Below are 15,522 nucleotides of genomic sequence, written 5' to 3' on the forward strand. Positions count from 1 at the left end.
TAAAAAGAAAGGAAAATAATATGCTTGAAAAAATTATTTCTTTACAACCCTGATTCCAAAAAAGTTGTTATGCGGTGTTAAACATAAATGAAAAAAACAGCCTATGAAGTAATATCCTTTATATAATCATGTCAAAGTGATGAACCTCGCTCCATCCCTGCTTGTGAATGACTGAGGCTTTCAAGGATGGCCCTTTCATACGCAGTCATGATGCTATAACTTGTTACCAGTGAACCTGTTTACCTGTAGAACGATCCAAACAGGGGTTTTTTGAGCGTTCCACAACTTTCTCAGTCTTTTGTTGCTCCTGTTTGAAACAGTTTCTGGCATCAAACTCAAAATAAGCGTTTATTTGCAATTACATTAGCACTCAGAGTGCATACTTCAAAGTCCCCTATGATTCATTGAAGCCTAATCCACTATCAAACTGTGTAACTATGATTTAAAGGTGCACTATGTAGTTTTAAATTAGAAATAAAGAATTTAATCAGAAGAGAAAGATCTTCATTGACTGATGTTGTATGCCTACACAAAGTAAACTCTTCTGTTTTCATCACTGAATATTTTGAATAAACAATCTGACCTTAAAGAACAACACAGCTTCATACTGTTTTACTTTGTTTATATTTGGCGGACCCTGCCACCTTTCTAGCTTCAAACGGTTCTCTGGGGGCCTTATTTTCCTCTGAGAACAGCTTGTTTATTCAGTTATGGAAAAAATAAATATTTATATTTAATATTTAAATATTTCTGAGCCTGAATTTCATGTCCAAAACTACATACTGCCTCTTTAAGCTCACCAGATCTAGGATCACATCAAAGTGGACTCTAGATACCAGCCACCTATATACGTCCCTCAGAAAAAAAAAGCCCTATCTTAACCTATAACCTCCTTGTGAAGGTAAAAATCAATGAAGCTGATGAGCTAAAACATTAAAAATCTTGCCTTTGTACTGTTTTCAGTTGAGCCTATGTCAGAAAGGATTAGCAGATTATGACATTATGTTTTTATTTATGTTTCAAGTGTCCCAATGTGGAACGAATAGTCAACATGATCAGCGATACCAAATACAATTCTGTTATGAATCGGGGATTTTGTGTTTCAGCATTGTGTATTTGCAATTAATAAAGACATGTTCTGAGCAGCCCTATTTGACTTTTATTTTGAAACCTTGGCTCCTCCTATATACTGTAGGCAAAGTACAATCTATAATAATGAAATAAATATTTAATTGTGATGCATTGTAGTGTACGTTATTGATGTTATACTGTTCTGTACTCTTTGTTGTTGGTGCTGTTTTTGTTTTGTTGTGGTTGTTTGATTTTTTTCTATTCTTCATATGTCTACCTTGTATAAATGTAAAATTGTAAATATGTATAAAAACTTTCCACCCCCGAGCTCTTTGAAGCTTTCACCCTCTTTGAGCTGCTCATTGTTTTGGTCTGCTGGTCCACACAGTCCCAGTGGCTCTCACAAAGACTGGCACGAAACTTTGTGCAGCCGCTCCAAGGTCATAAGCTTACACAAGCTGGTTGTGCACTACATGCCCAGCGTAAAATGGCCGAGCGCCAAAGACAACGAGGGACTGGTGAGGATGACTGAACATCAAGAGAGCCAAAAGCAAAAAAAAAAAACAAAAAAAAAACAGACAATGTTTTCTCGGGAAAATCAGTATAAAAGGGGAGTGAACACTGGAGGTAGAGTCATCAGGTGCTCTGACTCTGCGGGATGCGTTTGTAGGCATTTGTTTGCCAACAGCTGAAAAAAATAGAAAAGAGGGCTCTGTTGCTGTGTGTGTTTCTGTCCCACAGTGGTCAGATATCACTTTAAATCCCAGTAGAAGGTAGTTAGAGCATCCTGAGGTTCTGTTTAGGAGCTGACCGCTTTGGTTTATGTCAGGGCCAATACTACTATTACAGTAGAATAACTAACTCGATTTACCCAACACATGGCATATTTCAGAGTTAAACAGTATATAGGCAGGTGGATAAATCGAGATAGAATTGATCAAATCTTTCGCAGATTTCAATTGCATGACTTAAGAGCATTCGTTTTTGCAGAAATCCAGTGAAAAGAAGTGATAAACAAACCTCTCAGCCCCTTCCTTAATTTAGAAATGTTAAATCAAAAGTTTTGCTCCGTGACGTTTAATTGGCCCTAATCACAATTGATTAGATACATTTGTGCAAACACCCCGGAGGGCTGAATGAGTCATGTGAAAAAGTTTCAACATTTCACGGGAAGAGAAAAGAGAATTTCAAACACGAGGTAAGAAAACAGTGAACCGAATATATTTGCCAACTTCTTCACAAGACTGCTGCATCATGTTTTCTTTATAAACAAACAATTTTAGTATTGAGTGTTTTCAGAGCTCCTCCTTTCTGTTTCTCACAGCAGCCTGGTCACGTTTTCACTGTCGGAGCCTTCGTTCAATCCTGCGGGACGAGCCTATCTAAATGACAGCAGGAGTCATTTGTGTAAGGTATTCTATGAAATATTAAATAAATATATAAATATTACATTCATGTGTGTACTTCTTGTCTCTGAGCTGAACAAGTTCTTATTGAACTTCTCTTCACAAAACCTGACACTCCCCGTGGTGCACTTCTGCCCTATTACAAGTCCCCATTTAGCCCAGCAGGAGGGCAGAATCCCATGAATAAAATCTTTTTATTATGCAGGAAAAAAATGTTGATAAAAGAATGACAAATAAAGCGCCTTCTTATCCGAAGGAGCCCACTGCGTGTCGATGGAACTGATGTTGTCAAAACATGATAACAACACAGCACCAGCTGTAACCTCGCTTAGAATAGAAAGTAAGACATGACAGCATAACACACCTATTTCTGTAATCCTGCAGAGCTGCAAGGTAAACATTTTAACCTGAGCTTCTTTTACTTTATTTATCATATCAACTCATTTTGAAATTTTGAAGAAAACCGTGGTAAAATTCTTTACTATTGATTTACATACATTCAACATGCTTGGGCCGATAGAAACACCCAACATCATGGAAGCAAAGGCAGGCCGGATATTTGAATTCTATTAGCACCTCAACACCTAATTGTGTTAATTTGGCATCCTGGAGATTTCAGCGAGGGGAAACCTGAACAATGTAAATTCAGATCTATTGTTTATGAAGAAGAAATCATTTTATGTGCTAAAAATCCTGATTCATTAACGTGAACATTTAAAATGTTAAGATGGTATTGATAACATTTACCCACTCAATGTGGAACATCTCCCTCCTTCCACTGTATTCACATCAAAACACCACTGTTGTGATGTGGTTGACAGTTTGTTGCATTAACATTGCTAACGCTAACACTAGCAAACTTTAACATTGCTAACACTATCTATCTAGCCAACGTTAATGTTGCTAATGCTAGTTAGCTAACGTTAACATTGCTAACACTAGCTAACATTTATGTTGTTAATGTTAGGGCAGTTTAGTATTTGGATGCATACTGTAGAACTTTTTCCTTTTTTTTCTCTCCAAAAACTGGCAAACTGGCAACTACCCTAAACCTACCAAGAGTCTTGACCAATCCCCCAGGAGGAGCGCCAGGCTTTGAAGCCAACTTTTGTTGTGGCCAAACAGTGTACAGTATTTACATTGTCATGTGATGCACAGGGGCCCAAAATGACTTTTCCCCATAAGCTAACACGGTGAGGTCTGCATGCTCTGTGGGCCCCACAATGCGGAAATTATGCGGAAGACGGTCGAGTCATTTTGGCTTCATGCGCCACTGAGCAGCTTTCATCGAAATGAATGGGACTTCGCCTCCATGGCTGTGTCCGGGTGTAATTATAACATCCTTGCTCTTGAAAGAAACCACGTGATGCAAATGGCGTGATAATTGTGACCTCTCTTTACCTCCATCAGACATCAACATGAAAGTGCCTGAATGATTTCTCTTTCGACTCTTTGTTTTTGTTCTTTCATGAGCATGACAGACAAAAGGTGTAAATCTACATTATCGCTAAACTGAATCCAGTTAGTCCCTGTAATGTAAGAGTGTTGCTTGCGGCTATTCTCGATCCCTCCAACTCAACACTCTTAAAACGGCTTTCAGCTCATTGTTTTGCAGTAGTTTGCTGGTTGTAAACATGCAACTTGAAAGATTATTTAACAGAAATCATTTTTAGTGCAATTTAAGAAATGAGTCCCATTTACTGAAGAGCCATACAAGCCACACACCCAGGTATACATATTTATAGAAGACATCTAATTGGTATGATTGTAAATGACAGGTGAAGGAGTCACGCTTGATAAGACTTACCGATGTACAGGTTCCACTCTGGGTCCAGATCAGCTTGATTAGCCAGACAGCCCTTCATGACATTCAGGCAGTAGTTCTTACAGGCTTTGACTCTTGGCATGGCCTGACAGTAGGTGCAGTACGACATCTTGGTCTGTGCTCGGATACATGGCGGAGTGCTGCTCACCTGCAAGAGCACAGAGTGTGACAGCGGTCGTTAGCACCGGGAAAACACGTCTCAAAACACTTCTGTCATTTAGTGACTGCATCGATTCCAGGAGGATTTACATGTTTGTCACTTCCCTTTTTATTTTACCTCAATGCAACACAATCGAGGATTCGAAGTTAGAAAAAAAATTGAATTTCATCAGAATAATCAGTCAGCTGAAAAGATTAATATTAGTGTGGCACTAGAGCTGAGATAAGAGGGACGTTCTGCTGACCCAGCACTTTCGGGTGTCAATCACAGTGTGTGTGATCATTGTCAGAGAGTTTCATCTGCATTTAAATGTTAATTATTAGATAAAGAGAAATACTTATTTGCTCGCTCATCAGCTAGAATTAATTTTCCAGCATTTTGTATCTCAGTTTTTCTATCTTTCTCTCGAGACAGTTCTATTTGTCATTAAGCTAAAAACACGTTGAGAAATACAAAGCCCAAATTAATACATAACACGTACTTTAAACAAGGAAAATCACTGACACAATATTTCTTTGGGTGTGTTTTTCACAGATTACTTCACAGCAATAAAGTTTTATATGTCATTTTAGCACCTAGCCCTAACTTTAGCTTCTTGTTTGGTTTGCTTGACAGATATTCAAAGCACCTCTTAAGAAAAGTATTCTGTTGATATTTGTATCATAAATTTAGCTAAATAAATCAGCAATCACACATGAACTGCTTAAGAATGCTAAAATAAAATAATGTATTTCTAGACATATAATCAGTACCCACACCGATGACTTATGTTGTATTTAATAGATGTATTTTACCACAGTATCCTCGCTCCCCGTCGAGTTGTTTTGGTCTGAACCACAGGACTACTTTAGTGGATAAAATTTAAAGTAATTTATTAGCCACGAGTAAACTCTTAATGCATTTTAAAATGGTGGAAAACAACCACACAATGGACAAGTTTAACAATCAATCAGGCCACTAAAGTGAGTGTTTGAATTTGTTTCATATAGTGTTGCTGTGTCTAATCCTAAAAATAAGCTCTACATTAAACAAATCCCTAAACATAAGGCTTTTTAAAGGTTTTCCAAGACAGATGATCATTATGGACAGATTGCCTACAAAGAGAAAGATGCACAGAACTACAGATTCTTAAGTCCTTTTAGGGAGAAGCAGCCTATTGAAGCATTGTGGCACAAGTAGCTGATCCAAACTAAGCTTCGGCTCATTCTGGCTCTTTTAAAGCTCAGTGCTTCAATGGATAACAACAGAGAATATGTTATGTTGTGCACATTATTAAGCCCTCTTAGGCCTAAATCAAAATCGACTCGACTGGTGTTACGTTTTTATTTGTCTCATTTAGAAGGTTTTGTGATGGTACTACACAAAAGATCTGACCATTGGCTGTATCAGCTGTTCAACTCTGAACGGACCAAAGTGCAACCTCTTATCACTGACCATCTGTTTTTGCCACGTGCCAAGCAAGTACACTGAAATTTCAGATAGCAAATACAAACCTGACTGTGTGACCTGCTAACTTTAATGATTTTTTTTTGGGTAACTTCTAAAATGCAGGCTGAACGCTTGGGCACTCTGGAGCCCTGTCAAAATGTCTGAAGTGAAGGCTCCTGGGTCGCTGCTAATGGACTTCTTTCTGTTTTCCATGAAGCACCAACAAGCATCTTATTAAGCATCTGAAATCCACATTTTCGGATTAAACAGACACAGCATGCGAGCACTTATTAATGCCTCCTTTCGTTTACAAAAATACAAATTAAACCCAGACACTGCACAATCTCGTTTTTGTAGGGGAGATGCAGAAAAGACTTTTGGCGACATCCAGCTCATGTTACATGCACTTATCACAAGTTGCTTTGGACAGAAGCTTCTGCTAAAATGTGAAGAATGTGAAAAAGGAAATGTGCCGGGGCAAAAATCTAACATCAACTTCGGTAAATGGCCTTGCATTTCTATAGCAGTTTCCAGTCTACTCAGAGCACTTTACAGCACTTGTCACATTCACACACTGATGGCAGAGGCTGCCATGCAAGGTAGCAATTTGGTTCAGTATCTTGCTCGAGGATGCTTTGATATGCAGCCGGGGGAGACAGGGATTTGAACCCGCGACCTTCCGAGTGCTGAGCGACCTGCTCTATCTCCCGAGCTACAGCGGCCCCACTCTGGAGGTGATTCCTTAGGGAGACACCGAAAGCTGTATCTCTCTTATGAATGTGTGTTTATTTTATTCAGTAGGGAGAATGTCTAAAATATCCTTTGTTTGAGTTACTGACTGGAGATCAGCCACCAACAACAGATTCCCACACATATACTGCACCTGTATCATGTGCCACTGGGTAACACAAATTTCATGGTAAATAGGATTTAATTACCAGATTGCATATTTACATAGCATTAATAATATCTTTGAAATTACCCACAAATTACAGCAATAACCTGAAAAAAAGGAAATAACCCCACTATTATATAATATTAATATTCTATTCTCAAATAAGCAGTTAGTAAATAGATGATAATTCATTTGACCAATGGTTACTGCTTAACTCAGGCTGATCTTTCTATTTTTATTTTCTACCTAGTTTCTGTGTAACTTCCCCTCTGTAGGCCACCAACGTTTAAGTAAAGGGAGATACGAAGTTACACTTTCACGCTGAGGCTTTCCTGCTGAGTGGTGTCTGACTGTAACAGCTTTTTATCTATTTATAAAAAGTGATTTGCAGCCAAAACAAGGTTAATACAGCAATAGATGCTAAAGAAAATACTAAATAAGCAAATTAATAAATATAAAAAATGAGATGACAGCATTCCACAAACACCAGCGACATAATAATAATAAAACACGATGTTGCCTGCCTGAGGGGCCTCGACAACAAAGCCTCTTTGTGACAAACTGTGATTTTGGACACACTTAAAGGCTAAATGGGCCCTGCCAAAAGATGTCAAGCGCCAATTAGGCTTTTGGGGAAGTAGCTGAGGGGCCATGACCATGAAAAATGTTTTAAAAACAAGCAATAATATCTCAAAATCAGCTCTGAAAAGGAAAGGTAAGTGCAGCGCAGCAATGATTGGCTCATTATGATCAATTCAACATGTTCTCATAAAGCAGTGTGGATATTTTGCCCTGTAAGACCAGAATAAAGTGAGCTACAGTACAGCCTGGGGGAGACAAAAACATGGATGACCTTCTCTCGGCGATATGTGTTAATGTTTGATGTGCCCGGATCCTTTCCCCTCTCTCAGCCCAGTGGTAAGTGTCATAAAGAGAGGAGAGGAGATATTTTTCCTATAGCCCCACAGAGTCTGGCTCTGATAATAACAAACCCTCACACACGACCTCACAGAAGACCGCTGTGACTTGTCACATACGAAATCAACACTAAATATTGTAAAAATGCTCCCGCCAACATCTATCACACCTCACACAGGTATCAGGCAGCCTCACAGAGTCTGTTCTCAGCAGATTCAGACGCCAGGGGAGAAATAATCACTGTTTTTGCAATTAGCATTATTATTTTTAATCATAATTATTCAGCGCAGAAGAAGTAGTGCGGTTGTGGTTGTTAAAGTTCCTCATCCAGATCTTATTTTACCAAAGTTAGATAGATTTAGTTTAGCTAATTATATCAACTACGTATATTTATCTTCCACATTCTAATAACTTTCCACAAATACAGATTAGTGTGTCACCTTTCCTCACATTTTAAGTTCTGGGAATCTTCCAAATAATAATAACAAATGGACTTGTTTTTCACTCTATTGTATGAATTTTGAAAAATCCAATTAAGCGCCAGCATGAATGATTCCCCCCGTGACAATGATTCACTTATGGCGACCGATTTGTGTGTTCTGCCATCTAACGGTGCCGCCATTACTGTGACGGCGAGTCGTAGAGACTCAGTGTCTGCTGCTGCCTGCTGACAGGGACAGTAGTATGGGTAGTTGGATTGACGATGTCAGACAGCAGGCCCCCAGTTACTGATGAGGGTATTTTACAGATGCCGGTCTTAAAGCAACATTGTGTAGAAATTTGTGCAATTTAGCGCCCCCCACAGTTCCTGAGGGAAACGCCACTGTGGTAAATACAGATCCCAGGTCTGTAACAGTTTGTCAGACATGTCATGTTTTTCTTCTTTGTAAGATGTTATTAATTGCCTGGTGATGAGCAACTAAACACCAACTGGTCACTTGTAGAGTGTCAGACTGACTAATATTAGTTAAACTATAATAAACAGTTGCTTTTGATCCTCCTCTGGTGAACATCTTGGTCATCTGCACGCCCAGGGAATCTCTGTGAACTGAAAGGTCTCACAGAGGCACTTTTCATGAAGTAAAGGCTCGTGTTGTTCACATTCAGCTGAGAACTGCACAGGCACATTGTGTCACAAGTAACATTACATAAAAAGTAAAGGTTAAAGGAGAAAAATGATTTTAAAGGCGCAAAAATTGAAGGGAGACAGCATCACAGTAATGGCAACTTACAGTCTACTTTCGGTCAGTGTTGTGATGTAACTAAGTACATTTACAAGTACTGTACTTACATTTAAGTACATTTATTTATTTATTTTTAAGGTACTTGCACTTTACATGAGTGTTACCATTTTCTGCTACTTTATATTTCCACTGCAGTACATTTTTACAGGTGAATATTGTTCTTTTTACTCCACTAAATTTATTTGATAACTTTAGTTACTAGTTACTTTGCAGATGTAGCACATTTATAAAAATGCTGAATATCTGATCCTATAATCGACCATCTGATAACTGGTTGTCACATGGTATACAGTCTGTACATACATGTACATAAATATATGAAAACATGACTTTTAAATGGGTTTTGATGCGTAAGTACCTTTATTACCAGATACTTTAAGACTTTTACTATTCGTATATGTGAGACTTTCACTTTTAAAAAAATAACATTTTGACATTTCATCTTTACTTTTTCTCAAGTATGACTTTTAGATACTTTTTACAACGCTGCGTCCTTGGATTTGTGTATACACCCGCAACATAATGAGCAACACTGAAACATTTTCATTTTAAAAAGTTGACGCACATTGGCTTTAACAGAAACACAGCACAGTGTTGTTTGCACATTTGCATCTGTCAAACCCGTTGCCATGTTATTACAGCGTGCGCACTCATACACTCACATATAATATAATATAAATAACCAGACACATGATTATAAGATTTTAATCACTTCAAAGAAACAGAAGCAGACGTAGTGTTTGGGTAATGATCAGGGAGAGATCCAGACTCCTGCTTCTTCAAAGTTACGCTGGATTTTGTGTTTTGTCACCTAAGCTGTGAAAAGAAAATAAAGCACTACAACATCTACTTTTATTCAATATATATCTCAGCAGCTTTAAGCATGGGTGTCACATCTTAGAGGCGCTGTGCAACAGTCACCTCCAGCGGGGTGTCTTATTCCATTATGCTTACACCCAAGCCCTCGTGATGAGTTTATACCCCGAGGGATCAAAGAGCTGCAGTCCCAGACACATGACCTGGATCTCGGGTCTCACTGAAATGTCAAGAGGGGAAGCTGGGACATGCTGGCTTGTAAGAAGCGCGAGGTGTAACTCAGTAAACGCATACTAACAACACATCGTCTGTGGCAGCTCCTAAATGAGCCCCACCGCTACTACTGCCGAGGAGGAGGGGGGGGGGGGGTGACACACACAGCGAAGGGAACATGGTGAAAGTTCACCGAGTGCACGAGAATGAATGTTGAGTTTCTATCTCCTCCACAGGTCTGCCTCCCCGTCTCTGATGATTGAGGGCTACAATATTTTCATTGCCTTCTGTTTATATACTCTACAGCAGGTCTATAAATATTTATAATAGTGTTGATAATCCAATCTATCTGATATCAATACAGTAGTGAAAGGAAACCAGGGTGGCTGGGGATTTGCGGTGCAGTGTTTATCGGTGCTTCTCTCATCCCATAAGAAGGCGTGCAGAAACAGCCCTGTTGTTGTCGAGTGTGACTAAATCCAAGCCTCAGCCCTCTTGCTTTTCCCTTTAATCTTACTTCGTACATGATCAGAACTACACACACTCCCAGGGCAGTGTGATATACTGCAGAAGCTACATTAAGATTACATCGCATCAAACAGAATACTGAGGCAACGCATGATTAATGGCGCCTGTATATACGGGGTGAACAAATATTAGGCGATAGAGCAATAAACCGTGATGGCAGGAATTTCTTTTTCTCCACTTTTTCATTGTTTCTCCTGAGCAATCCACATAAACCTTCAACACTGCACCTGAACAAGGCGCCTTGAGGCCCAAACTTCCTGAAGACAGGCGCCGAGAGAGAACACATTAGATAGAAAAGTATCTTGGAGGAACTTGTTCATGTGGAAAACCAGGGGGAAATGTGTGCTTGCTGCATAAACACCACACAAGACCTTGGGCTTGTTGAGAATTTGTGCAGGATACACAGCAAGTCTTAATTTCAGCTCAGGTCAAATGCTGTTTCTCAACTGGATCAGCAAGTGAAATCAGCCGAAATATAGTTTTGTTTCAGGTTTTGTAAATGACAGAAGAAAGCAGTTAAAGGTGCACTCTGTAGTTTTAGAAAATATTAATTTAAAACTCAGAAATGTCCTTTGATGACAGTTTGCTTATTCACTTTCTTCAGTCGTGACGATCAATGAACGAAGATCTTTCTCTTCTGATTAAAATATCTTCCCTAAAACAACATAATGCACCTTTAATCAGGTCTTGGTAAGCACTTTTACCTTTGACACTCTCTGGGCCACCTCCCGGCCGACAGACAGCCCTTGGACAAATGTGCGTGCAGCGATGAATGCCCTGGTAACCTGAGCCTTGAGCTTCCTGGGCACGTCTCCAAAGGGCTTGAGCTGGTCGGTGTACTTGCTGATACACTCCAGATAGTCCTCAGTGATGACGTACTGGGAGTTGAGCAGTGTGAACATACGCTCCAGCAGCCGCGACCAGAAGTCATTAAGCATTTCCTCCAGGTTAACGTTCCCCCCCGTGTAATAGCGCTTCAGCTCGGCGAAAAGGTTCTCGAAGACCGCCGAGTTCTGCATGTAAGGCTTGCCGTAAGTCCTCACAAACATCTCGTGCAGGGACCTCTCTGTGTTCTCCAGTAGCTCCAGGAAGAATTCTGGGTGGAGGAAAAAGAAAAGAAAAACAGTGTAACTTCATTTTCTTTCATGTGTGACTGTGTTGGTGTAGATTGTACTGCACATGGCATACATGTAGGTTGATAAGATGCACTGGGAACCTTGCCTAAATTTGAGATTAAACCAGAAATGCAGCAAAGGTACATTAAAAGTGTCAGATTGCGAGCTACAACGCTGCTTAAAAAAAGGAAAGAAAGTCGAAAGCAAACACGCCGACAACCAAAAAATACCAAAATAGCAAATCAATTATGGCTGCTGATGTTGATTTCATTTTGAAGAGACTTCACATCTTTGTTGATTCTTATCTCCAGCAAACCACGTTTGACATTGCATTGGGAGCCTTCCTCGTGTATTTCTGGAAAGCAATAAGCTCTGTGTTTGCAGACTATGAGGTCTGTGTTGTCCATAGCTCACCGGTAAACCTGAAAACACATCTCTGTACAGTGATAGAGACGATACGACTTCCTATATACAGGTTTGCACTGGGATACGGCCCCATATATAGCAAGCAGAATGCTGTCGGATGAAGCGCAATAAATAATCCTTCAATATGATTAGAATTCCACATTAAAGTTTGCCCGCATGCTCCTTTTTAGGCTCCACTTGTTGTTTGCCTTGTGACCTCTACGACTCACCAGAAATTGGGATGAGATGATAATAGTTCTCACCATCTGGTATCCATAATGATAGTCCTGTCTTTCAAGGGCCGAGATTAAAATTTAAATAGGCTTCAAAACTCTGCACATTTAACTGCAAAGTGAAATAGTTCAAGACCTTTCAGAGGAGACTCCAGTCCCATAAAGCACAGTGGAGACGGCCGAAGGTCTTTTATATTCCTCAGTTATTGTCTTTTATAGGGTGATATGTCCAATCCAAAGCTTTAAAGCAGTATTAATTGATTTTTTTGGCCACTTTGATGCAGCGGAAAGAGCTGTAGGCACATTAAATATTGACATATTAGCACCTCATAAAGACAATATTGCACAAATGTTAGCAAACGATTGCCTGTTTTTGTGACAGACTGATTAACATTTCTTTGGAGCTTGGTTCCAAACAAATTCAAGCCCAATATGCGTTTTTCTTGAAGTTTCGTTTTGGCCTCTTGACAAATCCCACCAGAAACATTCTGCTGAATGCGGCACTTTGTCCGCCAGCCAGTCGCTAGCGTTGTGTATCTGCTGTTTGCTGCGGGGCAGATTATTAGAGATTTGTCACTGAAAACAGCGACCTGCGGCCAGTGGTGGAAAAGCTATAAGGACTCTCCTAGTAGTAATCAAAAGTCCTGCATTGTAAATGTTACGTAGTACTCAATGCGGAAAAATGCCCCTTGTGACTGTTCTGCAGGCTTCTCTCCTCTGTGGCTCTTCCTGAGGTTTCTTCCATCTTTTTTTCGCCTGTTAAAAGGGTTTTTTTCTCAATATGCTGAGTTTTTCCTTACTCGAATCGAGGGTCTAAGGACAGAGGATGTCGTTTCACTGTACAGTTTCGTAAAGCCCACTGAGGCAATGTGATTGTGATTTTGAGCTATATAAATAAAATTGATTTGATTTGATTTGCTGTATGAAATCATTAGATTATTATTACTCATGCATTGCTGTTAAAGCAGGATTACACGGTGTTAGGTGGTTGAGTAGGAGCTCTATTTAGTATTTTGTAGGTCTGCAACTAATGATTACTTTCATCTGCTGACTATTTTCTTCATGATTCTATTTATTCTATTTATACAATTACTGCATGCAGAGCTCAAAGTGCTCAAAGTTCAGCTTGAAGTTATGTAGTCCACAAAACATTTCTTGAGCTTCACAGCAAAACAGCGTTGCAGCGTCCTCGTAAACAACCGAAGAATATGGGGACTCGTTTCAGAATGGAAAACAACTTAAAGAAAAAGAAAAAAAAACATGAAATGACTCCATACAGCTTGTGTAATCCAAGTCCCTTGAAGCACAGAGATCCCAAACTGATTTGAAAAGATGTTATTTACACACCTTTTTAAGATGGAATCTTCACGGAAGCTGCTGAGGTAAAAGTGTTAGCGCGCAAGCCATCAATGGTGTAAATAACAGCTTTACAAAACATTTGGGATTGCAGGGCTTCTGAAAGACATGTATTAAAATGGATGGACTGTATGGAGCCATTTCATGTTTCCTCTATGTTGTTTTCTCAAGGCTCAAGTTTCGGTGACTAAAATACATATGAAAAATGCTTGATGAGAGCAGAGAAACTGAAGCAAAAACAGTAAAGTTGCAATCACCTCAATTGCTCTAAAAAACCTTGTAGAGTTGAGCAAAACGACAGAACTGGGTGATAATTCTCTGCGAATTCATCACTACAAGCAACGCCTTCCACTTTACACACAGTCATTTAGTCCGTTGTTAATACAATACCCCTGTGTATCTCACAATCAGTATGCTCTGAATTAGCATTTGTAAAACAATTCATGGTAACGAGGCCACATGACACACTCTGACCTCATATCCACTGAGAGATCCGTCTCTCTGAGCCCTGTCACTCATCAGAGCAGCCCTTACAAAACTGTAATGGATCTGAAGAGGTCGTAAGTGCTCAGCAGTGCAGGGGAGATTGCATACTACGGCAGCGGAGAAACAAAATGGCATGCCTGTCCATTATACCGCACCAAATCACATCTGGTTAGCGATATGAAGAACAGAAAGAAAGCAAGACTCATCTGCTAGGGTGGAAAACACAGGACGTTGTCTCACAATGTTATTACCTGACTGAGACGAATGTATTTTTAGCTGCCGGCAGCAAGCAGCTATTATAACTCACTTGATGTTAGCTTGGAGGGTAAAGTTCACGGGAGAAATGCTAGCTTCTAATCCTGCATGAATCTGATCTATCACATGCCTCATGCTCGTTACAGTCGTTCCCTTTGCCTATCGCACTTAATTATCGTCCATTAGCATGTCTTATCAGGTGCTAGCGAGTGTAAACTGTACGACTTCCTCTGGGGATCAGATAAAATTAACTTTACGTTCACACATAATTTCCTGTTATCTTAAGAGGACACGACTTGTTGTAGCACATACGCTCCGTTGTACTCGTGATGTGGCTTTTGTTTTAAGCATTCTTGAAACTATAATGAACGAAAGACTACAGTGAGCAGTGAGTTATTTAAATATGCAAAGCCTGGAGCATGATTTGTCCCTCAGCGACTTATTTTTAATAGTCAGTGGTGCCGAGCGATATGCCCACTGATTAATGACAGACTTCAAAACTAATTTCATTTCAAAATGCGCATTTTAGGAAGAAAAAAAAAACTTAATGCAGTCAACTCCTCAGCCCAGTGCGTCAGCTGAAATATTAATTGAATATAACCCATGTAATTAAGGCTAAATTTATCCTTAATGTGGACGGTATATTCAATATAACTCCAAGCTCTGTTTTGGAGTGATTACAGTGAATTATTGCATTGCGGACGGCCTCGGAGTGATGGCTAAAACAGTAGAGTGACTAAAATATTTAGATAAAAAAGACAACTTAATCTCATTTGTGAAAATTCATGTGAGGGATCATATTTTACAATAGCAAATTTAGTGAAATGTCAGAGAGTAAAAATGATGAGGAAGGCTAACATAAATCCTCGGTAATTAAGAGCTGCAGACGGAGGATAATGATTCTGAAATGCTGGACAGGGTTTTATTCTAATACTTGCACAGAGTTCTTAACACTTCGCTGATAAAGCTCAGTTTGGCTCCGGCTTTTCACTGTGCGCACGGAGCTGTGCAGAGGTTACACGGAGGCATTTTCCTCTGTGATAAAGATAAAACCTGTGTTTCTGTGCTTCCACAGCTGCTCCCTCTCACAGAAACCTCCTGGCGGACGCTCTCCAGGATGTCAGAGATGTCAGTTGTCTTTATATCAGCAATTTTGAAACAGAGCATT

General features: G+C 39.7%; 1 protein-coding gene across 2 annotated transcripts in view; it reads right to left on the bottom strand.

Moving 5' to 3' along the window:
• Positions 1 to 15,522, bottom strand: part of gpc6b (glypican 6b) — a 149,719-nt gene that overhangs the window by 93,516 nt on the left and 40,681 nt on the right. For both annotated transcript variants that reach the window (XM_084362758.1, XM_084362757.1), the window contains exons 3-4: positions 11,209 to 11,600; positions 4,285 to 4,450 (exon numbers count right to left, since the gene is read on the bottom strand). In XM_084362758.1, coding sequence (XP_084218884.1) covers positions 4,285 to 4,450; positions 11,209 to 11,600 — 558 coding nt within the window. The remainder of the gene's footprint in view (positions 1 to 4,284; positions 4,451 to 11,208; positions 11,601 to 15,522) is intronic.

This window comes from Pagrus pagrus (genome assembly GCF_965226575.1).
Source record: "Pagrus pagrus genome assembly, chromosome: 9".
Taxonomy (NCBI): Eukaryota; Metazoa; Chordata; class Actinopteri; order Spariformes; family Sparidae; genus Pagrus; species Pagrus pagrus.